The 27,216-nt window shown below is 43.6% G+C and overlaps 1 protein-coding gene across 1 annotated transcript in view; it reads right to left on the bottom strand.

The window, feature by feature from the left end:
• Window positions 1-2,030: 2,030 nt before the first annotated feature.
• LOC109639572 (protein ELFN1-like) overlaps window positions 2,031-27,216 on the bottom strand; it is a 136,741-nt gene continuing 111,555 nt past the window's right edge. Inside the window, exons 3-6 of the mRNA XM_020103093.2 lie at window positions 11,119-11,801; window positions 10,877-11,030; window positions 9,871-10,037; window positions 2,031-8,027 (exon numbers count right to left, since the gene is read on the bottom strand). Coding sequence (XP_019958652.2) covers window positions 5,912-8,027; window positions 9,871-10,037; window positions 10,877-11,030; window positions 11,119-11,402 — 2,721 coding nt within the window. The 5' untranslated portion in view covers window positions 11,403-11,801 and the 3' untranslated portion in view covers window positions 2,031-5,911. The remainder of the gene's footprint in view (window positions 8,028-9,870; window positions 10,038-10,876; window positions 11,031-11,118; window positions 11,802-27,216) is intronic.

Raw genomic sequence — 27,216 nt, 5'->3', positions numbered from 1 at the left:
AGTAATTACGAGAATTTAATAATTGCAAGTATTCATTTTAGAAAGTAATTCATTGATTTTGAAGTTTTAAAGCAACAGTATTGTACAAAGGCCTATTTCAGAGTGTCACAGATGAATTCCTGGATTATTATCACTGTCGATTTAACTGCTGCAGCTGGTTGAGTTTGATGTAGTTTTATTTTATTTCAAAATCAACTCCCTGGATCCGACTTTTGCCAAAATCAAACTGGATTGTGTGTCATTAGACTTTACCTGCCTCCTCCCACCAGTTTGTAACCCGAGCATTGTGCTGAAAACTCCTCCCATGTGTTGTGATTTGAGGGATTTTCGCTCCTCTGGAGTTGCAGGAGATTCTCCACATCTGTTTCCAGCAGCTGAGCGCTGCTCCCTGTGATTAACAACCCATCTCCATGTGTAAATCAGTGGAATCCTGCTGTAAGTCGGTCACAGGAGTACTTACCCAGCGCTGGCTGTGACATAACCATCCATGTTGTGTGAAACAGCTGCAGGTGGATAAGCGGCTGTGTTCTTGTGAAGTTCATGTACGATCTCAAACCTTCTATACTCGCAGTGTCAGACAGTAACAGGAAGAGAAAGAGCCACGCTCCGCTGCTTCATGCACAGTAAACCTCATTAAACAAGTCTGAATGAAATTGGATTGTGCAACAATGAGGAAAATGGCCTTGTGTGTGTGTGTGTGTGTGTGTGTGTGTGTGTGTGTGTGTGTGTGTTGAGATCATGTTAAGATAACGTTTGCGAAGGCACTTTAGATTTCTGCTGTTTAAGCTGCTGACGCTTCGAAATCCACGTCAAAGCTTTTGTTTGTTGTCAGAGAAGTAGGTTAAATCACAAGTGTTGAATCGACAAACACTGTAAACTTCCCCTGGGTAAAAAAAAAAAAAAAATGGGGATGGGGAATAATGATCTCAAATCCGTCTGCTTTTCTAAATGTTGCTTTTTCTTGGCACGTTAAACGCCAAGTTCCAAAATGAGTGCTGACCCGCTCTGTGCGTAGATACCTGCTCTCCAGACACTCCTCGTTAGATGGTTCACTTGGTCCATACATTCGCTGCTGTTAATTAAAACTCAGCAGAGTAAGCATCCTAATTAATTTCACCAAGGACACGCTCCAAATAGGTCCTTTCATTCAGACTGCCAATTCAACATGGTGCTATATCCCCCCCCCCCCCCCCCCCCGGGTCTCAAGTCTTTCTTGAAGCAGTATTTTGACGGCGGGTGTCTCCAGTTTGTCAGTATCCATGTTCATCCAAGTTTTCCTGGAGCTTATGTGGCCCTCATTTACATTCACTATGATTTTTGTTTGCACCGAGCAGCCAAATTTTTTTTTTTTTACAGGAGTTATGTAATTTATTTAACAGGATTATATTTAACTACGAGCCAAAAACAGTTCACAAATATCAGCCGGTCACGGATTAACCAATTTGAATTATTAATTATAGTCATCTCTTCATGTTGTTGTGTGATGTTATGAAAGTACAAATTAGCTTCAAGTTACTTGTAGTTTTACACTCTGAACTGTGCAGCATCAGATTGTAGGAAAGTGTTCAAGTACAAACTTTTATGTCCCGTCAGCATCTGATCAATCCTCAAACATGTGTTTCACTTAAACACTATTTCTGCCTCAACATCACAGATGATCATGGACTGTATATAAAGATGGACCTCACGACAGCTCCTCACAAGTAAAGTGTCAAGATCGCCACCTGGTTGCCGGCTGCAGTATAGGTTATAACTCCTGCCTCCTCCATGTTAGTGGATTGGACATGGACCAAACTAAAAAGTCAAAGTACACGCAGAATAATTTTTTTCTCTCAAAGTTGGTTTCTGTTCTTTAGTTATTCGATGATATGAAAACAGGATGAAACGTCACGATTAACAGCTGAGACGTTAGCGTGTTGTATCCTCGCCACTGTGGCCCCATCCCCTGAACGCTACTTCGCCGCCTCCAAGTGCACAAGATGATAACGTTTGCCTCTGGGATAGTTAAGCTTCATTTTAGGATAGTGGGAGGAAGTGGAGACACATTGTCCGTCTTTATTTACAGTCTACGGTCCACACCCTTCAAATCGCATCAAAAGGGAAACAAACCAGAGTTGATTTAACCAGATGAAAAAGCACAGGCGTGGAAACACCCTCAAAGACAGACCACTGGACGTTTTTTTGCAAATGTTTCTTGATAAATTGGTTTTACAGTTCTGCCACCTGGGTAATAGTGTTAAACCATGTAGGGTTTATATTTTTTAAACTCTTGTAAAGCCTGGAAATGAGAGTAAGCTCTAATACTGCCGATGTGCGGCGGGCCCAGAAAACCTGGAAGCAAACCTGGACATTTGTCTCATGCGCCAGGCGAGCAATTTCCATTGGAGTGATAGGGTGCCATCTTTGAGAGCAGTTCCCACAATACATCCACGACTTACTCAAGCAAAAGTAATCAGCCATCTTGGGGATGTGAAATGAAAGTCCTGAGTGTGTTTAAAGCGTCTGGCGCACATGTGATCTCTCCAGGAAAGGAGCCAGTGAAAGAAAGGCTATTTTATTGTGCTCATTTAAATTTTTTGACAGGAAAATAAAGAAAAGCCTCTGAGAGATCCTATGGCAGAGCGTTCTCCCTCACTCCCTCGCCCTCTTGCTCCTTCACTCCTGAGTCATTCACCAGCAGAACATAACACAAACTTCCATCGAGGATTTCCTTGCAGCATGCTCCATTGTCGTTTCTGTCTGTTGTAAGAAGGACCTCTATTTATTTCCACTTTCGAGGCATTGTTGTTTCAAAAACACAGTTTCTCCTCATCACGCTTCAGAGAGCAGCAGCGCTGGTTCGGGTCACGGTCGACTGAGCGCCTCGACCGGCGGCCTCGTTGTCGCCTGATTCTGGACGAGCGCTGCTACTCTCTGACGCGCGATAAATTCAGGCCATTATTGTTCATAAACAGAACAGAGGAGGGGGGAAAAAAAAAAAAAAAACAGTTTAATACATCGCTACATTGATATTACTGTTACTCAAAGAATGCTCAAGTGAGGCTTAAGAATCAAGCAATTAGAAAATTGCAGTCAGGAAAGTATAAGTTAAGAAACGATGAAACGTTTTCGATTTTCAAAGCAATGCTGAAGTTAAAAAGATTAAAAGAAAATCGAACGTTTTAAGGCTGTTGTTTGGTTAAAGCCACAATCTGGGAGGTGACAATCTCTGACGTGAAAACAACCCCAGCTCATGAGCGTCCTTCAGGATCTGAGTTGTTTTGCTGCAGAAGCAGAGGAACCACGTCGTAGCTGCTGCTGTGAGAGGAGGAGAAAATAATGTTTAACCACACAACCGAATGTGCTTTTGCACAGCCGCAAACAGCTGTGGTGATTCCACCGACCCACGATCGTGGCTTTAACCGGGGCTAAATAACTTGAGCATTCTCGACTCGTTATAGCAGAGAAAAATTATTTTATACAGTGTTTCCATTCACCAATAAACTTGTCATTGTTTGCCAGCTCTGTCTGTTGTGTGTGTAGCTGTCAGTGTCGTTTCAAGGCTGGAGTCAATTCTGTTTCAATTCAGGAAGCGAGGAGGTTGCAGTTCAGTCTGTCGAGCGTTTGAAACATCGCAAGCTTGGAAAATTCAAAATCGGCTGAATTGAAATGTTCTTGACTCCATCCTTCGTTTATGGTCTTCGTAGAGAAGTTGCTGTAGCACAGTTCTGTAAAGTACAAACAGTATTTTTGCTGTCACATTTTCAGCCTCCAGTATTTAGATCCTGCAGATATTGCAGATATACACGTAGTCTCTTGTTTTCACCACACTGGCGATACTAATCACATCACTATCACATTTCTTCTATCAGCTGCAGACCTTGGATAAGGCAGAACCCCGTTTCTATCGCTTCAGTAACTGAATGCAGTGGCAATTTTTTTTTGGGCTTCAACATTTGGTTCAATTGGTGAAACAAACCGGTGTGAGGAAATCCAAATATTCCGTATTCATCCCCGGCTCTGACACACAAGTGGCCATCTGATGAAGGTTTTCTGCCAGACCGATGAAGACACTTTGAAAACAGCCCATACATCAGGAACAAGAAAAACCAGCTGCTGAACAGTATTAATTTCTCAGAGAATACATTCATCTGTGTGTGGTTGTGTGTGTGTGTGCGAGTACACTTGGATGTTTGTGTATACATGTGCTAAAGTAGCGACTGTACGGGTGACCGTTGATAAATAGCTGGGGCCGGGTCGGGGGCTACGAGGGTCAATTTACTACCACAGTACTTTGGTCTTAGAAATGATTGGAGGATAGAAGGGGAGCGGTGATGGAGCCAATGAATCGTTTTTGTGCAAATTCTCGTTCTGTTTGGCAAACTCGTGTGTATCGATGTGAAGGAGAAGAGGTGTGTAAATAGTAGTATTTGAAATAATTTCAAAGTACTTCTTTGTGAGTTATCACGTTGGCACCACAGTGGATCCTGAGGAATCCAGCAAACAAAAAGCAAAGAACCTGGGAGACAAAGAAAGAAATGAACCGTTGATAAAACACAGTGGAGCTACAGTGTATCGGGAAGGAAGCTGAGAGTTTTAGGTCTTTTCCTAAGAGTCGTTTTTTGATTTTGAACAGTGCAGATATGTTCCCCGGCGGGAATTGAAGACATTCATTTTGAGATTAGAATTTGTAGTTCGGTTTTCAAAATCAAAAACGTACCGTTGTAAGTGAGCAGGTAGGTAACTAACTTGAGATTCTGGTTCCTGAAAAGTCTGAAAGATTTCAAAACCACGTTGTACAAACAAAACAGTCACCTCTGTTGCAAATATAGAACTTCTCTCTCTCATCTGCACAGCGTTCCCTCTTTTTGAGGATGAGGAGCAGGTGTCGCGGGGGGTTCGCCAAGAGAAAAGACTGGTTTGTTGTTGGCTCGGCAGCGAGCGCATTCCTCTTGGTAGAAAAGAAGAAAAGGGTCTCGTCCATCAAACTGTCTCTGTCTCTGAGATGTTCCAAACAGTCAAAACACAGTCACATGACGGAGCCATGCCATATTCAAACAAGAGAATATTAATGACGAGGATCATAGGAATAATAAGAAGACCAGTAATGATAATAAGAATAATTAATAGTAATAACAACATATCGTTCTAGGTTTTTTAAATTCAATATATAAAAACAGTGGTGAGGAGACGTTGGTACACAGTAGGGCTCGACTCTCCCCTTGGTTGATTTGGCACATTATGCTCACTCTGGTGAGAGCTACCTACTCATTCTCAGCACAGTTTAGTGTTTCTGTTGCCCGGCGACCCATCCAGCGTTTCTTATTTTAAAGTTTAAAATCTCGCGAATCAAGGACAAACCTTTCAAAATGTCTGCATCCGCTGTTGTATCGCAGGACGCGATGCAAAACAAGCTCCCCGGCAACGCAAAAATCGTGAGCAATAAGCGGACGTAGTGAGAATGGTTGAGGTCAATCTGCCGCGGTCGGGATTGATGGACGTCGCTTTCAAGGCAGATCAGAAGCGTAGCTGTTCAGGACGGGTTGCCTGGCAACATTTAAGCTTTCTGTTCTTAATTGATTCTTTTTTTTTTTCGCTTCAATCAAAACTTAGTACAAATAGCTACATCAGTCTGAGCTATAATTTTCATTACATTACAAAAAGTAACTCAGTCTCTCTCATAGGTTATGATTTTTCTTGTTCAATATAATATTTAAGTTTGGTCCTTCATGTTCTCAGACGAAAAGGCTTAGTTTGTGTAAAGTGTGAGTCAGTGTTGTGTGTGCAGTTTAATTCTGTTGGTCCTGTAAGTTGTGTGTGTTTGTGTGTATTTACAGGTCTTTGCTGTATAATCTGTGTATCTGCATCATCATCTTATGGGTGCAGTGTTATGTCTCCATCTTCCAAGTGTATGGGGTCTCCAGGGGTGGGATCAGGCCTTCTGCTGGGCGGACACGCCCTTCCAGTAGTCCAGTATGTCATGAAGATCCTCATCCTTGGCAAACTGAACCTTCCGCCTCAGCGCATGTCCTGCTGCCACGTATCCCTCGTCCTCCATGGATGCCTGCCGGTGCCTCTTACGGTGCAGTTTGAACCTCTCCCACAAGCCCAGGGTCGGGGTGCACAGGAGCCCTTCCTCCTCCTCATCTTCCTCTGGGCTGGAGCAGTAGCTAAGGTTGTGGTACTGGGGGGAGAGCGGGTAGTGAGGCGAGAGCTGGGAGTAGACAAGCTCACGCTGCTTGGCCTGCCTGCTGAGGGTGAGGGGGTCTAACACAGAGGGCTTGCGGCCCCCAGGGTGATGGTGGAGCTCCTGCAACATCTGAGGGTGGTGCTGCAGCTCCTGCAGGTGCTGCTGGGAGCCTGGGTAGGAGTGGCGGTGTTCGTTGTACTGGCGGATTCTCTGGGCTTCTGCTCGAAGGATGGCTGCTGCTGGGTTCACTGTGCGGATGGCATCTCCTCCCCCACCTCCCCTTTCTCCTCTCTCCCCTCTCTCCCCTCTCTCCCCTGGTGAGGTCCTCTCAATGTAGCGGGTCTCTGATGAGTGGTAACCTCCCTCTGAGCGGAAGGAGCGAGGGCTGCGGGCGGAGCCAGGGGACGAGGAGGTGCTGGGCCTCTTGGAGGTCGGAGGAGCCTCCATGCTGTGGTGTCGCTGCAAGGAATGATGGTAGCTTCTCCCCCTCTCTTCCCTTCCTCCTCTCCCACCTTTATACACGGGGGAGAGGAACTCACCACCTCTTTCTCCTCTCTCCCCTTGCTCAGAGAGAAGCACCAGCTTCGGCTCTGCAGTTGAAACAGCTCCTCCACCTGCAGAAGAGGGAGATTTCATCCCCTGTTGAAAGGAGGTCGACTCGGATTTGAGAGCATCTATACAGTTGTTGATGATCTGGTTGACTTTATCAACTTCTTTAGCGATAGTTGAGATCTCTGCGACAGAGCCCTGGGGATTTGCTTGCGGCGACATCTCCCTCTCTCTCTCTCGTTCTCGCTCCCTCTCGATGCCGGAACCTCTGACCTCCATGTAGTTGAGTTTCGCAGGCTTGTGTGCCGGTGTTTCTATCACCTCCTGCAGCTTGTAGGGATCTATTTCACCACCTTGAGGCAGGTAGGGCATTCTGGACAGGCTGTCCCCGGCAGCGATCTTCTGGGAAACAGATCCTCCATTCCCTCCCTCTATATCCGCTTCTCCTCCATACTTGAGCTCTATCAGCGTCCTCTGGATCCTGCTCATCTTTCTCTCCTTCTCCTCCATGATTCTCCTCTTCCTCAGGCAGTGGACAAGGACGCCAAGAAAGAGGAGCATCCCAAACAAGCAGCCCAAAATAGTCATAATGTAGTGAGTGGCTGAGGACTGATTGGCTATCCTCTCAGGACCCGCCCTGCGGCCCGTGGAGATGGTGAGACAGGTGTGGTTGAAGCGCAGAGAGTTCCGTATGGAGGCCACACAGTATGTGTAGTCGGTGTTAGGTTTTAAGTTCTTCAGCTCGATATCTTCTCTTTGATTTTTCAGGGTCTGGATGTCTGTGAAGAAGCTGTTGTTATAAAGCACCAGGATGTACATTTTCCTGTACGGATGGGGGATCTGAACGGTGATCACAGCACTTGAATGTAGCACCTGCTTCAGCACCATGAGCGGATTGGTGTCAGAAAAAATGGGGTACGTCAAGCTGATGACCTCATCAGGGGGCGTCCCCGAAGAGCAATCGTCCAAACCGCAGGGAGAGTTAGAATCCGGGGGCGGGGTCGTGGAATCGAACGCGCTGATGGGATAGAAAGGTGTCACGCTACTTCCGTCGTCCGTGCACACGGTACTGAGCATGTGCAGAGCGGTGCGTTGGGTGGGCATGCGGGGGTTCTGACTCAGGAGGTTGAAGCCGGAGATGCCCACCGGGGAGTCGCACACCATCCGCTCACTGGTCCTGTTGGGGAAGGCGGAGAGCCAGTGCAGGAATCCCAGCAGCTCACAAGAGCAGTTGAAGGGGTTGGTGTAAAGTTCACAGGTCGTCAGCTTAGAGAGTGTAGAGAACAAGCTGCCGTCCAACACCTGAATCCTGAGGAGGACACAAGAGGGAAATTCACCTTCTGATCACATTTAAATAGTTCTCCTCCGTTTTAGCTTTGCAGTTTTTGTCTATTTTTTCAAGTGTCAAAATTGATACAGAAAAAACTGTCTCTTTGAATAAACTTGAATTGTGTTACCCACAATGCAGTGTGGCTGCAGTATAGGTCATACAACCTGCCTCCTCCATGTCAGTAGATGGTAAATAGAGCAAAATAAAAAGTACAATGTTTTTTTTCTCAAGGATTTCAAAGGTCATTTTAGGAAGTTTTCACACTGACGTATGTTTAAAAAAGTTAATATTAAAGGTACAGTGTGTAGAATTTTGTGATATCTAGTGTTGAAGTTGCATGTTGCAGCTGAACACCCCTCACCTCACCCTCTCCTTCCAAACATGAAAAAGAACCTGTGGTAGACTTTAATTATCATAAAAACTCAAAAGGTGTTTCGTTTGTCCAGTCTGGACTAATGTAAAAAACACGGCGGCCTCCGTAGAGAGGGTCCACTCAATGTAAATATAAAGTATTTAAATATAAAGGGTCTTTTCTGGGGTAAAGAAAACTACAATTCGTACAATTTAGATGAAATGAACTACTGAAAACATCATGAGGGTTATTCTACATTAAATTTCTGCCAATAGTTCCCTTTCACCTAAATCTTACACACCGGACCTTTAATTATTATTTAATGCCAATCGATGGTTCATGCAGAGACACAGGTGTGTTGTGCTAGCAGCAGCTAACGTAGCCTCGAGCAGAGATGAAGAGGAGACCACATGTCCTCAGACTTTAAAAAGTAATTTAAAAACAGTCAAATGACATCACTCGAGGTGATTTTTCAGACTCCAGACAGCTGCAGCCACAAAAGGCCTAAACAACCTTTGTCACATATATAGCAGCACTCTCCGAGACCTTGAAATAGAATTAGGTGTGTAAAGTTACAGCGCTCCTCTGTCTTCTCAGACTTTTAAGGTGTGAAACGTCTCCCAGAATACTTTTTAACAATCCCCAAACAACAGTTAAACTTGTTCCATTCTGGCTGTTACCTCAACATTTAGGTGAACGATCAATACCAATTACGGCACCAATACTAAGAACAAGACCGTTATTCCCACTGAGAAAAAGTGCAGGTGTCAACTTAAATTGAAACAGTGCTGTGTAGCAGCATTGCATCATGATGTACTGAGAAGAGAGTTAGTATCTCCACATCCTCTGCACTGCATGTAATCTGCCCATCAGTCAGTGAATATAACCAAAAGGACTTGATCTCTGATTTTGTTTTGATGACATGAAGTCATTTAAAATGTTTTCGGAAAGTTTCATATTGCTTTCTAACAGCTCAGTGTGCATAGTTAACCAGCGAACCCAGAAAGACTGGTTGTAAGTAGCCATTACGGGCACTGGATTCCTCTCAACATCACGTCAGAGCTAAACAGCAAATATCTGCAACTGCAGGGTCACAATCATTTCTGCGGTGACTATAATCGATCAATGATTGAAACGTTTGGTTGTCAGATAAACTTCATTCCCAGAGCTTCGAGCTGCATTTTTACCTCCACTGAGGACATGTTTGGTTTGTTTGTAAGCAAGAATATGAAAAACTACAGGAGGGATTACCATCAGCCAGAAATATGTCGTATGGGTCAGGGAGTAATATTTTAACATTTGGCGCAGATGTGGATCCATGTTGTTTTTTTCAACACTGTGAGATATAACATTTTACATGAATTTAGTGAAATTAAATGCGGTAGGAGGACTAATGGGCCTTGTTGGAGGTACCAACTATTCATTCCAGCAGCACCTCTCTCTCTCTCACCAGATGCACATGAACAATACCTGTTCATGGAGAGATCTATGTTCTCTATGTTGGGACACTCCCAGAAGGTGTTGGGTGTAACAGTCTCGATGAGGTTGGCTTGCAGGTAGAGATACTGCAGCTTGCCGAGGCCTCGAAGCATCCCCTCTGTCAAGTTCCTCAGCTTGTTAAAACCCATCTGGAGAACCTGGGGAGACCAAGACAAGTGGGATTATTCTAATCTCCGCAGAGCCGGCCGACGCCAGGCACCGCTCACTACAAGCTGGAAACATACAGAACAAACAGACGACGGTTGAGTACAATTCGTGTTTCACATGGTGATGTAAGCCTCTGTGCTGTTCCGAATTCACTCCGATCTTTTTTTGTTTGTTTGTGTTTTACCTCCTGGCACGGCTCCAGCAGCTGGGGGGGGTTGCTTAAATTTGGTGAAGCACTTTTGCCTGAATGTTTGTGGAATCCCAAATGAGCAGGTGTGTCTGTGTTCATCTGTCTGTGTCGATGCTTTACTCCACTAATGCTGATTATCTCATAAAACTCCTCCTTGTGTCAGGTACAGATTTTATAAATGTTAACACAAGCAGCATTTTTATTAACTTTACCTAAATAATAATGATTCAAAATTAAACTTATTATATATTTAAAATCAGTAAATAATTAAAATTCTTGCCTGGTGTTTGGTGCTTATCTTTATGACGATTTATACTGAGATTTAACGCACAACATTAATTATATATTATGCAATTGGATTATTAGCCTGCTGATGCAACAAGGTGTAATCAGCAGTTTAATGTTGCAGATGCTTAAAAAAACGATCAAGCTAATTATATCTTTCTATACTTTCAGGGATTTTCATTCTGTTTCATGCTGATTGTTTTTCTGGTTGACTGATAGAGTGTTGGGAAAACTAGGCTCCTGGGGCCGGCTGCAGGGGGCGGTAGGGAGACATCAGAAATGGTCTTTGAAGACAAGCTGTAAGACCAGGTCTGGCGTCTCAAGTGTAAAAATGCATGTGATGTAATCGCTCACCTGCAGGTTGAACTGTGCTGAGAACGCTCCGTCCTCCACGTAGCTGATGTCGTTCTTGGTGAGGTTCAGATAGGTGAGGTTGCCAAAGCGACTGAGAGACGAATAATGGACAGACCTTATCTTGTTCTCATTCAGCCTCAGATCCACGATGGTGCTGTAGAGAGACATGTGAAGGCTGAAGATCTTCAGCAAAGAGGAGAAATATTGTGTTGAAACAATGCTGACATTGTAAATTCTCTTACCTGTTAATGTGGGACGGAATGGCCTCGTAAGGCGGCTGGTTCATGCTGCAGATAGCCAGCCACACAAAGCCCTTCTCCCCCTCGATGAGCCAACAGTCGGCTGTAACCATCGGCAACCGCATTATCGACAGCAGGGTGAGCCAACAGAGGAAGGAGCTGGCTCTGGACAGGACCACCGACGAGGATCCTCCAGGCCCATGATGTCTCTGCCGTCCTATCCTCTGGGCCATTTGGGATTTCGTCGCAATATCCATTGGAGATATCCGTGAGGAGATGCTCGCCATCTAACATTTATCCATGCAGGCGGCCGCCATTTGAACGAGAACGAGGGCTCAGTTATATTGTAAGATCTCAGAGAATAACGATTTTTTTGGGTCGGTCACAGCATCGTAAATGTTCTCCTGAATTCTCCAATTTTCTGATAGAAGCTGAGGGTTTACCGAAGACGAATACAGGACTGGGGTGTCTCACTTCATTGGCAGAATCTGTGCCTGGTTAAACTCTATCAATTCTTTAATTATGGGGTCACATTTGATTTGTTATGTATAAACTGGCAAGTGGACGACGTCCCGGTGCCAGACTGGGTGGTGCTCATGTCGTCTGTGGCCATCTGCATCTCTGATTGGACGGGCTCCTCTTCTCTTTCTTCCTCATCGCTGACTGGTCGGTGTGAGAACTCGTCCCTGGGGGCAGAGAGAGAGAGACAGGAGGAGGGTGTTAGGAAAGAATCGCTGATAAAACACACTGGCTTACGTGGTGAGACTCAAACCACAAACACAGCTACGAGAGTGAGAGGAAGTTGTATTTATATAACAGTATGGCATACATGCACTCCTCCACACAAACACATTTCCCTGTTGATAAGTCCATTTAGAGGACACATGGGTGTGGGTACACAACAAGCACCTGCAGACCTGAAAAATACACACAGCTTGTTGCTACACACACACACACACACACACACACAGATTCTGCCACACCATTAGCCTCGGGGTTCTTAATAGGCCTGGGCTAAGAATGGCCATGGCTCTGATACTGTATCTAATTAATTAATCTGCTCTAAATAAAACACTTCCTGGAGAAAAACAAAACAAAAAACAGCTGATTTCTGATAGAACAGGACGTTCATGGGGATGCAGGGGCACGAAAGAGCTGAGAGGGTGGAGGAGGAGGAGGAGGAGGAAAAAGTGGGTGTAAGAGACTGGCGAGGAAAGATGTTTGGGGGGAGGGTCGGGAGATGAAGGTGGTGATGGAGGCAGAGGGCGGGATGAGGCGGCGAGGAGAGAGAAAGAGGCAACGATTCTGTGAGAAAAAGAGGAGGCTGGGAGGAGAGGGAGATGAAAAGTGTCTCTGTCTGGGGAATTTGCTGGAATAGTGGCTCTCTCTTCTGTTTGAGAGGCTTTCTCTGAGGTGCAGGGGCAACAAAACAGGATGTGATGACACAGGGGTGAAGGAGAAGGAGTGGGAAAGAGCGAAAGGTCTGGCTTTCCTCACGAGCATCACTTGGCTGCTGGGCCCTTCTCATTGTTTACGGATGAATAGCGGGGCAGAGAGGTGCTGGTGTGTCGCCTCTTTTTGAGAAAATTCTCAGAATGGAAAATTCAGTTTTTGAAAAAAGTGTATTAAACTGCACAAGATGCTTAACTATTAAATAAGATTATGTTCTTGGCCTATTTTGTTTTATATGACTCTATTTGCAGGAGATATCAGTGAGGTTTTGAAAGATGTTTTTCTTCTGTTGGAATCGAACCCCTGTAAAGCTCCAGTTTCATCTCTGCTCTTTATACAAACGTCACAAATGCACAGTGGCGTACGCGAGTGTCTGTGGGTGTGTGCACACATGCAGAGGCCTCTCCAGCCAGTCAGCACAATCTATAATTGATGGCGATACTTCCTCCCACATAGCATGACACAAACTACCCGGTTAGGCCACCAGAGAAAGACGAGGAACTGCTGCCAGCTCCACACAAGCAAACAGATGCACACATATGCACAGGATGTCCATTTTGCTGACCGAGGGTTAAGCTTGGGTAAACAAACTGTTGATGATGGAGAGCGTGGGGGTGCAGCGAGGATGCTCAGTGGGCGGAGGAGACCAAATGGATCAGTTAATATGCAGAGACAGCCGATTTCTGCCTGACCCCTTTCAGTAGTGAGGTAAGCGATGTCGGCTGAAGGTTCAGACGACGCAGCAGGAGAGCAGGGCGGCAGAGAGCGAGGAGCAATGCAGCCTAAGCTATGGTTTGCACTTGACCTGCTTTTGTAGTGAATACACTTGTAGTAACGAACGTGATATGCACAGAAGGAACTGTTAAGAGTCTGTCGGCCTCTTTTCCATTTTGCATCATTCATCGCCCTTCCCGACTGCAGTCACACACACACACACAGACAGAACAGCCGCTTGGAATATTCCAGCACTCAGCATCATGACCGATTCACTTTCCAGTCATGTCACACTCAAAGATTTATTGAGTACAAACTGTCATGTGCAGAAAGACTGAGAGGGACTCTGACCTTGCTTTCACTGAGAGGGTGATGACGCCTTGGTTGTGGATACATGGTGTAGAAATATAGTTTTCTGATATGTAAGGGAAAATACCTGGAGTATCAGTTTACAGACGTACTTTGATCCATGCTTCACTGTCACCTTCTCACACAATCACAAACAGCAGGGAATCGAACCACACTACGAGAGAGTGTGTTTTTGCAGAATATCCAAATTCCAACAAGAATGGCATTTAAGTTCAATCAAGCTGCACTGAATTCTACATATTCATTTACATTCCTCCTGTAAATAATCCTGATATTTAATCTAGATCCATAAACGATTGATTCTCTGGGAAATCTGTTAAAATGTCTAAATTCCTGTATCCGTCCTCTGATCCCATTACACATCCTTTTCAGACATAAACTCTGGACGATATCTGCAGAATTGTCCATCTTCGTTATGTCTTCTACATGTATGAGATTTGTTTTCTCTTTATTTATCTCATTTTTAAATCAGTTGCATGTTTACATGTAATCAAGTGAGTGTTTTCACATCGGCTCATTCAGACATTCTGCTGACTTTTCACTGTCGTCCTGGCCGGAGAAAGTCGTACTCGTACAGTTTTGTTCAAACATACAACCCGGAAACCAATGCTTGACTGAAAGTAACTTCACAGACAAACCTAACAAAAAGAAGGAGGCTCCGACAACAGAAAAAACATCTTTATTGTATTTCCGATGTTCGATTCTCTGCTCAGACTGTTCTGTGAAACATCCAACAACATCCACAACCAGCTCCAGTGTGACTCAGTCTGAGCAGAGTCAAGCTTTAAAAATACAATAAACACGTTGTACCCTGCTGAGCAGTGTTAAAGCTTTTCTTTCTACCTTTGCCAAGAATGCTGTGCTTCCACCAAACTGTGTTTTCAGTAGTTTGTTTGACTCTTTCAAGTGACATCTGGTTGAAGGTGAACACATTAGTTTGAATGCTCTGCGAAACAATCAGAGGCTTTATGGATAATATACAGACATAAGATAATTGATCAAATTATCATCTTCATGTGTTTTCAAAAAGTTTATCTCTGTTTTTAAAAATATCTGCTGCTCATCACAACCTAATCACAACCCTAACCCTAACCCTAATCACAACCCTAACCCTAACCCTAATTGCAACCCTAACCCTAACCCTAATTGCAACCCTAACCCTAATTCACCATAGGGTGAATAACTCCGTGCTGCTTGCTTGAAATGTGCTGAAATTCGGTGTGGTTGTGTAGCAGGCCACCCTTTATTAATCATGAAATGCACAAGTCTCTAGGACTTTCAGAAAAAAAGTTATTCAAAAATATCTTGTACATTTTTTTTTAGATTTGGTGGTTTTACCATTTCCGAAGCTCGTAGAAGCTCGGGGATGGTCCCAATGGATCGGGCAGAGCCACATTAGTGGAGATGGAACCAACTTCCAAGTCTCTATGACCTTCAGAAAAAAGGTTATTGAAGAATATCTTGAACTCCTATAGGTTTTCATCCCTAACCCTAACCCTAATCACAACCAAAAAATCAAACACTAATCACAACCCTAACCCTACCCCTTCCAAAGGTCGTAGAAGCTCGGGGGTGGTACCAATGGATCGGGCATAGCCACATTAGTGGAGGTGGAACCGACTTCCAAGTCTCTATGACCTACAGAAAAAAAGTTATTGAAGAATATCTTGATCTCCAATGGGTATACTTCCCTAACCCTAACCCTAATCACAACCCTAACCCTAACCCTAATCACAACCCTAACCCTAATCACAACCCTAACCCTAATTGCAACCCTAACCCTAATTCACCATAGGGTGAATAACTCCGCGCTGCTTGCTCGAAATGTGCTGAAATTCGGTGTGGTTGCGTGGCAGCCCACCCTTTATTAATCATGAGATGCACAAGTCTCTAGGACTTTCAGAAAAAAAGTTATTCAAAAATATCTTGTAAATTTTTTTTTAGATTTGGTGGTTTTACCATTTCCAAAGCTCGTAGAATCTCGGGGATGGTCCCAATGGATCGGGCAGAGCCACATTAGTGGAGATGGAACCAACTTCCAAGTCTCTATGACCTTCAGAAAAAAAGTTATTGAAGAATATCTTGAACTCCTATAGGTTTTCATCCCTAACCCTAACCCTAATCACAACCCTAACCCTAATCACAACCCTAACCCTAACCCTAATTGCAACCCTAACCCTAATTCACCATAGGGTGAATAACTCCGCGCTGCTTGCTCGAAATGTGCTGAAATTCGGTGTGGTTGCGTGGCAGCCCACCCTTTATTAATCATGAAATGCACAAGTCTCTAGGACTTTCAGAAAAAAAGTTATTCAAAAATATCTTGTACATTTTTTTTTAGATTTGGTGGTTTTACCATTTCCAAAGCTCGTAGAAGCTCGGGGATGGTCCCAATGGATCGGGCAGAGCCACATTAGTGGAGATGGAACCAACTTCCAAGTCTCTATGACCTTCAGAAAAAAAGTTATTGAAGAATATCTTGAACTCCTATAGGTTTTCAGCCCTAACCCTAACCCTAATCACAACCAAAAAATCAAACACTAATCACAACCCTAACCCTACCCCTTCCAAAGGTCGTAGAAGCTCGGGGGTGGTACCAATGGATCGGGCATAGCCACATTAGTGGAGATGGAACCGACTTCCAAGTCTCTATGACCTACAGAAAAAAAGTTATTGAAGAATATCTTGATCTCCAATGGGTATACTTCCCTAACCCTAACCCTAATCACAACCCTAACCCTAACCCTAATCACAACCCTAACCCTAACCCTAATTGCAACCCTAACCCTAACCCTAATTGCAACCCTAACCCTAATTCACCATAGGGTGAATAACTCTGCGCTGCTTGCTCGAAATGTGCTGAAATTTGGTGTGGTTGCGTGGCAGGCCACCCTTTATTAATCATGAAATGCACAAGTCACTAGGACTTTCAGAAAAAAAGTTATTCAAAAATATCTTGTACATTTTTTTTTAGATTTGGTGGTTTTACCATTTCCGAAGCTCGTAGAAGCTCGGGGATGGTCCCAATGGATCGGGCAGAGCCACATTAGTGGAGATGGAACCAACTTCCAAGTCTCTATGACCTTCAGAAAAAAAGTTATTGAAGAATATCTTGAACTCCTATAGGTTTTCATCCCTAACCCTAACCCTAATCACAACCAAAAAATCAAACACTAATCACAACCCTAACCCTACCCCTTCCAAAGGTCGTAGAAGCTCGGGGGTGGTACCAATGGATCGGGCATAGCCACATTAGTGGAGATGGAACCGACTTCCAAGTCTCTATGACCTACAGAAAAAAAGTTATTGAAGAATATCTTGATCTCCAATGGGTATACTTCCCTAACCCTAACCCTAATCACAACCCTAACCCTAACCCTAATCACAACCCTAACCCTAACCCTAATTGCAACCCTAACCCTAATTCACCATAGGGTGAATAACTCTGCGCTGCTTGCTCGAAATGTGCTGAAATTCGGTGTGGTTGCGTGGCAGGCCACCCTTTATTAATCATGAAATGCACAAGTCTCTAGGACTTTCAGAAAAAAAGTTATTCAAAAATATCTTGTACATTTTTTTTTAGATTTGGTGGTTTTACCATTTCCAAAGCTCGTAGAAGCTCGGGGATGGTCCCAATGGATCGGGCAGAGCCACATTAGTGGAGATGGAACCAACTTCCAAGTCTCTATGACCTTCAGAAAAAAAGTTATTGAAGAATATCTTGAACTCCTATAGGTTTTCATCCCTAACCCTAACCCTAATCACAACCAAAAAATCAAACACTAATCACAACCCTAACCCTACCCCTTCCAAAGGTCGTAGAAGCTCGGGGGTGGTACCAATGGATCGGGCATAGCCACATTAGTGGAGATGGAACCGACTTCCAAGTCTCTATGACCTACAGAAAAAAAGTTATTGAAGAATATCTTGATCTCCAATGGGTATACTTCCCTAACCCTAACCCTAATCACAACCCTAACCCTAACCCTAATTGCAACCCTAACCCTAACCCTAATTGCAACCCTAACCCTAACCCTAATTGCAACCCTAACCCTAATTCACCATAGGGTGAATAACTCTGCGCTGCTTGCTCGAAATGTGCTGAAATTCGGTGTGGTTGCGTGGCAGGCCACCCTTTATTAATCATGAAATGCACAAGTCGCTAGGACTTTCAGAAAAAAAGTTATTCAAAAATATCTTGTACATTTTTTTTTAGATTTGGTGGTTTTAACATTTCCGAAGCTCGTAGAAGCTCGGGGATGGTCCCAATGGATCGGGCAGAGCCACATTAGTGGAGATGGAACCAACTTCCAAGTCTCTATGACCTTCAGAAAAAAAGTTATTGAAGAATATCTTGAACTCCTATAGGTTTTCATCCCTAACCCTAACCCTAATCACAACCAAAAAATCAAACACTAATCACAACCCTAACCCTACCCCTTCCAAAGGTCGTAGAAGCTCGGGGGTGGTACCAATGGATCGGGCATAGCCACATTAGTGGAGATGGAACCGACTTCCAAGTCTCTATGACCTACAGAAAAAAAGTTATTGAAGAATATCTTGATCTCCAATGGGTATACTTCCCTAACCCTAACCCTAATCACAACCCTAACCCTAACCCTAATCACAACCCTAACCCTAACCCTAATTGCAACCCTAACCCTAACCCTAATTGCAACCCTAACCCTAATTCACCATAGGGTGAATAACTCTGCGCTGCTTGCTCGAAATGTGCTGAAATTCGGTGTGGTTGCGTGGCAGGCCACCCTTTATTAATCATGAAATGCACAAGTCACTAGGACTTTCAGAAAAAAAGTTATTCAAAAATATCTTGTACATTTTTTTTTAGATTTGGTGGTTTTACCATTTCCGAAGCTCGTAGAAGCTCGGGGATGGTCCCAATGGATCGGGCAGAGCCACATTAGTGGAGATGGAACCAACTTCCAAGTCTCTATGACCTTCAGAAAAAAAGTTATTGAAGAATATCTTGAACTCCTATAGGTTTTCATCCCTAACCCTAACCCTAATCACAACCAAAAAATCAAACACTAATCACAACCCTAACCCTACCCCTTCCAAAGGTCGTAGAAGCTCGGGGGTGGTACCAATGGATCGGGCATAGCCACATTAGTGGAGATGGAACCAACTTCCAAGTCTCTATGACCTACAGAAAAAAAGTTATTGAAGAATATCTTGATCTCCAATGGGTATACTTCCCTAACCCTAACCCTAATCACAACCCTAACCCTAACCCTAATCACAACCCTAACCCTAACCCTAATTGCAACCCTAACCCTAACCCTAATTGCAACCCTAACCCTAATTCACCATAGGGTGAATAACTCTGCGCTGCTTGCTCGAAATGTGCTGAAATTCGGTGTGGTTGCGTGGCAGGCCACCCTTTATTAATCATGAAATGCACAAGTCACTAGGACTTTCAGAAAAAAAGTTATTCAAAAATATCTTGTACATTTTTTTTTAGATTTGGTGGTTTTACCATTTCCGAAGCTCGTAGAAGCTCGGGGATGGTCCCAATGGATCGGGCAGAGCCACATTAGTGGAGATGGAACCAACTTCCAAGTCTCTATGACCTTCAGAAAAAAAGTTATTGAAGAATATCTTGAACTCCTATAGGTTTTCAATCCTAACCCTAACCCTAATCACAACGAAAAAATCAAACACTAATCACAACCCTAACCCTACCCCTTCCAAAGGTCGTAGAAGCTCGGGGGTGGTACCAATGGATCGGGCATAGCCACATTAGTGGAGATGGAACCGACTTCCAAGTCTCTATGACCTACAGAAAAAAAGTTATTGAAGAATATCTTGATCTCCAATGGGTATACTTCCCTAACCCTAACCCTAATCACAACCCTAACCCTAACCCTAATCACAACCCTAACCCTAACCCTAATTGCAACCCTAACCCTAACCCTAATTGCAACCCTAACCCTAATTCACCATAGGGTGAATAACTCTGCGCTGCTTGCTCGAAATGTGCTGAAATTCGGTGTGGTTGCGTGGCAGGCCACCCATTATTAATCATGAAATGCACAAGTCGCTAGGACTTTCAGAAAAAAAGTTATTCAAAAATATCTTGTACATTTTTTTTTAGATTTGGTGGTTTTAACATTTCCGAAGCTCGTAGAAGCTCGGGGATGGTCCCAATGGATCGGACAGAGCCACATTAGTGGAGATGGAACCAACTTCCAAGTCTCTATGACCTTCAGAAAAAAAGTTATTGAAGAATATCTTGAACTCCTATAGGTTTTCATCCCTAACCCTAACCCTAATCACAACCAAAAAATCAAACACTAATCACAACCCTAACCCTACCCCTTCCAAAGGTCGTAGAAGCTCGGGGGTGGTACCAATGGATCGGGCATAGCCACATTAGTGGAGATGGAACCGACTTCCAAGTCTCTATGACCGACAGAAAAAAAGTTATTGAAGAATATCTTGATCTCCAATGGGTATACTTCCCTAACCCTAACCCTAATCACAACCCTAACCCTAACCCTAATCACAACCCTAACCCTAATTGCAACCCTAACCCTAACCCTAATTGCAACCCTAACCCTAATTCACCATAGGGTGAATAACTCTGCGCTGCTTGCTCGAAATGTGCTGAAATTCGGTGTGGTTGCGTGGCAGGCCACCCTTTATTAATCATGAAATGCACAAGTCACTAGGACTTTCAGAAAAAAAGTTATTCAAAAATATCTTGTACATTTTTTTTTAGATTTGGTGGTTTTACCATTTCCGAAGCTCGTAGAAGCTCGGGGATGGTCCCAATGGATCGGACAGAGCCACATTAGTGGAGATGGAACCAACTTCCAAGTCTCTATGACCTTCAGAAAAAAGTTATTGAAGAATATCTTGAACTCCTATAGGTTTTCATCCCTAACCCTAACCCTAATCACAACGAAAAAATCAAACACTAATCACAACCCTAACCCTACCCCTTCCAAAGGTCGTAGAAGCTCGGGGGTGGTACCAATGGATCGGGCATAGCCACATTAGTGGAGATGGAACCGACTTCCAAGTCTCTATGACCTACAGAAAAAAAGTTATTGAAGAATATCTTGATCTCCAATGGGTATACTTCCCTAACCCTAACCCTAATCACAACCCTAACCCTAACCCTAATCACAACCCTAACCCTAACCCTAATTGCAACCCTAACCCTAACCCTAATTGCAACCCTAACCCTAATTCACCATAGGGTGAATAACTCTGCGCTGCTTGCTCGAAATGTGCTGAAATTCGGTGTGGTTGCGTGGCAGGCCACCCTTTATTAATCATGAAATGCACAAGTCGCTAGGACTTTCAGAAAAAAAGTTATTCAAAAATATCTTGTACATTTTTTTTTAGATTTGGTGGTTTTAACATTTCCGAAGCTCGTAGAAGCTCGGGGATGGTCCCAATGGATCGGACAGAGCCACATTAGTGGAGATGGAACCAACTTCCAAGTCTCTATGACCTTCAGAAAAAAAGTTATTGAAGAATATCTTGAACTCCTATAGGTTTTCATCCCTAACCCTAACCCTAATCACAACCAAAAAATCAAACACTAATCACAACCCTAACCCTACCCCTTCCAAAGGTCGTAGAAGCTCGGGGGTGGTACCAATGGATCGGGCATAGCCACATTAGTGGAGATGGAACCGACTTCCAAGTCTCTATGACCGACAGAAAAAAAGTTATTGAAGAATATCTTGATCTCCAATGGGTATACTTCCCTAACCCTAACCCTAATCACAACCCTAACCCTAACCCTAATCACAACCCTAACCCTAATTGCAACCCTAACCCTAACCCTAATTGCAACCCTAACCCTAATTCACCATAGGGTGAATAACTCTGCGCTGCTTGCTCAAAATGTGCTGAAATTCGGTGTGGTTGCGTGGCAGGCCACCCTTTATTAATCATGAAATGCACAAGTCGCTAGGACTTTCAGAAAAAAAGTTATTCAAAAATATCTTGTACATTTTTTTTTAGATTTGGTGGTTTTAACATTTCCGAAGCTCGTAGAAGCTCGGGGATGGTCCCAATGGATCGGACAGAGCCACATTAGTGGAGATGGAACCAACTTCCAAGTCTCTATGACCTTCAGAAAAAAAGTTATTGAAGAATATCTTGAACTCCTATAGGTTTTCATCCCTAACCCTAACCCTAATCACAACCAAAAAATCAAACACTAATCACAACCCTAACCCTACCCCTTCCAAAGGTCGTAGAAGCTCGGGGGTGGTACCAATGGATCGGGCATAGCCACATTAGTGGAGATGGAACCGACTTCCAAGTCTCTATGACCGACAGAAAAAAAGTTATTGAAGAATATCTTGATCTCCAATGGGTATACTTCCCTAACCCTAACCCTAATCACAACCCTAACCCTAACCCTAATCACAACCCTAACCCTAACCCTAATTGCAACCCTAACCCTAACCCTAATTGCAACCCTAACCCTAATTCACCATAGGGTGAATAACTCTGCGCTGCTTGCTCGAAATGTGCTGAAATTCGGTGTGGTTGCGTGGCAGGCCACCCATTATTAATCATGAAATGCACAAGTCGCTAGGACTTTCAGAAAAAAAGTTATTCAAAAATATCTTGTACATTTTTTTTTAGATTTGGTGGTTTTAACATTTCCGAAGCTCGTAGAAGCTCGGGGATGGTCCCAATGGATCGGACAGAGCCACATTAGTGGAGATGGAACCAACTTCCAAGTCTCTATGACCTTCAGAAAAAAAGTTATTGAAGAATATCTTGAACTCCTATAGGTTTTCATCCCTAACCCTAACCCTAATCACAACCAAAAAATCAAACACTAATCACAACCCTAACCCTACCCCTTCCAAAGGTCGTAGAAGCTCGGGGGTGGTACCAATGGATCGGGCATAGCCACATTAGTGGAGATGGAACCGACTTCCAAGTCTCTATGACCGACAGAAAAAAAGTTATTGAAGAATATCTTGATCTCCAATGGGTATACTTCCCTAACCCTAACCCTAATCACAACCCTAACCCTAACCCTAATCACAACCCTAACCCTAATTGCAACCCTAACCCTAACCCTAATTGCAACCCTAACCCTAATTCACCATAGGGTGAATAACTCTGCGCTGCTTGCTCGAAATGTGCTGAAATTCGGTGTGGTTGCGTGGCAGGCCACCCTTTATTAATCATGAAATGCACAAGTCACTAGGACTTTCAGAAAAAAAGTTATTCAAAAATATCTTGTACATTTTTTTTTAGATTTGGTGGTTTTACCATTTCCGAAGCTCGTAGAAGCTCGGGGATGGTCCCAATGGATCGGGCAGAGCCACATTAGTGGAGATGGAACCAACTTCCAAGTCTCTATGACCTTCAGAAAAAAAGTTATTGAAGAATATCTTGAACTCCTATAGGTTTTCATCCCTAACCCTAACCCTAATCACAACCAAAAAATCAAACACTAATCACAACCCTAACCCTACCCCTTCCAAAGGTCGTAGAAGCTCGGGGGTGGTACCAATGGATCGGGCATAGCCACATTAGTGGAGATGGAACCGACTTCCAAGTCTCTATGACCTACAGAAAAAAAGTTATTGAAGAATATCTTGATCTCCAATGGGTATACTTCCCTAACCCTAACCCTAATCACAACCCTAACCCTAACCCTAATTGCAACCCTAACCCTAATTCACCATAGGGTGAATAACTCTGCGCTGCTTGCTCGAAATGTGCTGAAATTCGGTGTGGTTGCGTGGCAGGCCACCTTTTATTAATCATGAAATGCACAAGTCACTAGGACTTTCAGAAAAAAAGTTATTCAAAAATATCTTGTACATTTTTTTTTAGATTTGGTGGTTTTACCATTTCCGAAGCTCGTAGAAGCTCGGGGATGGTCCCAATGGATCGGGCAGAGCCACATTAGTGGAGATGGAACCAACTTCCAAGTCTCTATGACCTTCAGAAAAAAAGTTATTGAAGAATATCTTGAACTCCTATAGGTTTTCATCCCTAACCCTAACCCTAATCACAACGAAAAAATCAAACACTAATCACAACCCTAACCCTACCCCTTCCAAAGGTCGTAGAAGCTCGGGGGTGGTACCAATGGATCGGGCATAGCCACATTAGTGGAGATGGAACCGACTTCCAAGTCTCTATGACCTACAGAAAAAAAGTTATTGAAGAATATCTTGATCTCCAATGGGTATACTTCCCTAACCCTAACCCTAATCACAACCCTAACCCTAACCCTAATCACAACCCTAACCCTAACCCTAATTGCAACCCTAACCCTAACCCTAATTGCAACCCTAACCCTAATTCACCATAGGGTGAATAACTCTGCGCTGCTTGCTCGAAATGTGCTGAAATTCGGTGTGGTTGCGTGGCAGGCCACCCTTTATTAATCATGAAATGCACAAGTCGCTAGGACTTTCAGAAAAAAAGTTATTCAAAAATATCTTGTACATTTTTTTTTAGATTTGGTGGTTTTACCATTTCCAAAGCTCGTAGAAGCTCGGGGATGGTCCCAATGGATCGGGCAGAGCCACATTAGTGGAGATGGAACCAACTTCCAAGTCTCTATGACCTTCAGAAAAAAAGTTATTGAAGAATATCTTGAACTCCTATAGGTTTTCATCCCTAACCCTAACCCTAATCACAACCAAAAAATCAAACACTAATCACAACCCTAACCCTACCCCTTCCAAAGGTCGTAGAAGCTCGGGGGTGGTACCAATGGATCGGGCATAGCCACATTAGTGGAGATGGAACCGACTTCCAAGTCTCTATGACCTACAGAAAAAAAGTTATTGAAGAATATCTTGATCTCCAATGGGTATACTTCCCTAACCCTAACCCTAATCACAACCCTAACCCTAACCCTAATTGCAACCCTAACCCTAATTCACCATAGGGTGAATAACTCTGCGCTGCTTGCTCGAAATGTGCTGAAATTCGGTGTGGTTGCGTGGCAGCCCACCCTTTATTAATCATGAAATGCACAAGTCTCTAGGACTTTCAGAAAAAAAGTTATTCAAAAATATCTTGTACATTTTTTTTTAGATTTGGTGGTTTTACCATTTCCAAAGCTCGTAGAAGCTCGGGGATGGTCCCAATGGATCGGGCAGAGCCACATTAGTGGAGATGGAACCAACTTCCAAGTCTCTATGACCTTCAGAAAAAAAGTTATTGAAGAATATCTTGAACTCCTATAGGTTTTCATCCCTAACCCTAACCCTAATCACAACCAAAAAATCAAACACTAATCACAACCCTAACCCTACCCCTTCCAAAGGTCGTAGAAGCTCGGGGGTGGTACCAATGGATCGGGCATAGCCACATTAGTGGAGATGGAACCGACTTCCAAGTCTCTATGACCTACAGAAAAAAAGTTATTGAAGAATATCTTGATCTCCAATGGGTATACTTCCCTAACCCTAACCCTAATCACAACCCTAACCCTAATCACAACCCTAACCCTAACCCTAATTGCAACCCTAACCCTAATTCACCATAGGGTGAATAACTCTGCGCTGCTTGCTCGAAATGTGCTGAAATTCGGTGTGGTTGCGTGGCAGGCCACCCTTTATTAATCATGAAATGCACAAGTCTCTAGGACTTTCAGAAAAAAAGTTATTCAAAAATATCTTGTACATTTTTTTTTAGATTTGGTGGTTTTACCATTTCCAAAGCTCGTAGAAGCTCGGGGGTGGTACCAATGGATCGGGCATAGCCACATTAGTGGAGATGGAACCGACTTCCAAGTCTCTATGACCTACAGAAAAAAAGTTATTGAAGAATATCTTGATCTCCAATGGGTATACTTCCCTAACCCTAACCCTAATCACAACCCTAACCCTAACCCTAATTGCAACCCTAACCCTAATTCACCATAGGGTGAATAACTCTGCGCTGCTTGCTCGAAATGTGCTGAAATTCGGTGTGGTTTCGTGGCAGGCCACCCTTTATTAATCATGAAATGCACAAGTCTCTAGGACTTTCAGAAAAAAAGTTATTCAAAAATATCTTGTACATTTTTTTTTAGATTTGGTGGTTTTACCATTTCCGAAGCTCGTAGAAGCTCGGGGATGGTCCCAATGGATCGGGCAGAGCCACATTAGTGGAGATGGAACCAACTTCCAAGTCTCTATGACCTTCAGAAAAAAAGTTATTGAAGAATATCTTGAACTCCTATAGGTTTTCATCCCTAACCCTAACCCTAATCACAACCAAAAAATCAAACACTAATCACAACCCTAACCCTACCCCTTCCAAAGGTCGTAGAAGCTCGGGGGTGGTACCAATGGATCGGGCATAGCCACATTAGTGGAGATGGAACCGACTTCCAAGTCTCTATGACCTACAGAAAAAAAGTTATTGAAGAATATCTTGATCTCCAATGGGTATACTTCCCAAACCCTAACCCTAATCACAACCCTAACCCTAATCACAACCCTAACCCTAACCCTAATTGCAACCCTAACCCTAATTCACCATAGGGTGAATAACTCCGCGCTGCTTGCTCGAAATGTGCTGAAATTCGGTGTGGTTGCGTGGCAGGCCACCCTTTATTAATCATGAAATGCACAAGTCTCTAGGACTTTCAGAAAAAAAGTTATTCAAAAATATCTTGTACATTTTTTTTTAGATTTGGTGGTTTTACCATTTCCAAAGCTCGTAGAAGCTCGGGGGTGGTACCAATGGATCGGGCATAGCCACATTAGTGGAGATGGAACCGACTTCCAAGTCTCTATGACCTACAGAAAAAAAGTTATTGAAGAATATCTTGATCTCCAATGGGTATACTTCCCTAACCCTAACCCTAATCACAACCCTAACCCTAACCCTAATTGCAACCCTAACCCTAATTCACCATAGGGTGAATAACTCTGCGCTGCTTGCTCGAAATGTGCTGAAATTCGGTGTGGTTTCGTGGCAGGCCACCCTTTATTAATCATGAAATGCACAAGTCTCTAGGACTTTCAGAAAAAAAGTTATTCAAAAATATCTTGTACATTTTTTTTTAGATTTGGTGGTTTTACCATTTCCGAAGCTCGTAGAAGCTCGGGGATGGTCCCAATGGATCGGGCAGAGCCACATTAGTGGAGATGGAACCAACTTCCAAGTCTCTATGACCTTCAGAAAAAAAGTTATTGAAGAATATCTTGAACTCCTATAGGTTTTCATCCCTAACCCTAACCCTAATCACAACCAAAAAATCAAACACTAATCACAACCCTAACCCTACCCCTTCCAAAGGTCGTAGAAGCTCGGGGGTGGTACCAATGGATCGGGCATAGCCACATTAGTGGAGATGGAACCGACTTCCAAGTCTCTATGACCTACAGAAAAAAAGTTATTGAAGAATATCTTGATCTCCAATGGGTATACTTCCCAAACCCTAACCCTAATCACAACCCTAACCCTAACCCTAATTGCAACCCTAACCCTAACCCTAATCACAACCCTAACCCTAACCCTAATTGCAACCCTAACCCTAATTCACCATAGGGTGAATAACTCCGCGCTGCTTGCTCGAAATGTGCTGAAATTCGGTGTGGTTGC

This window comes from Paralichthys olivaceus, chromosome 8, assembly GCF_024713975.1.
Source record: "Paralichthys olivaceus isolate ysfri-2021 chromosome 8, ASM2471397v2, whole genome shotgun sequence".
NCBI lineage: Eukaryota > Metazoa > Chordata > Actinopteri > Pleuronectiformes > Paralichthyidae > Paralichthys > Paralichthys olivaceus.
The sequence above is the reverse complement of the archived record's forward strand: the minus strand, read 5'-3'. Positions and strand labels throughout refer to the sequence as shown.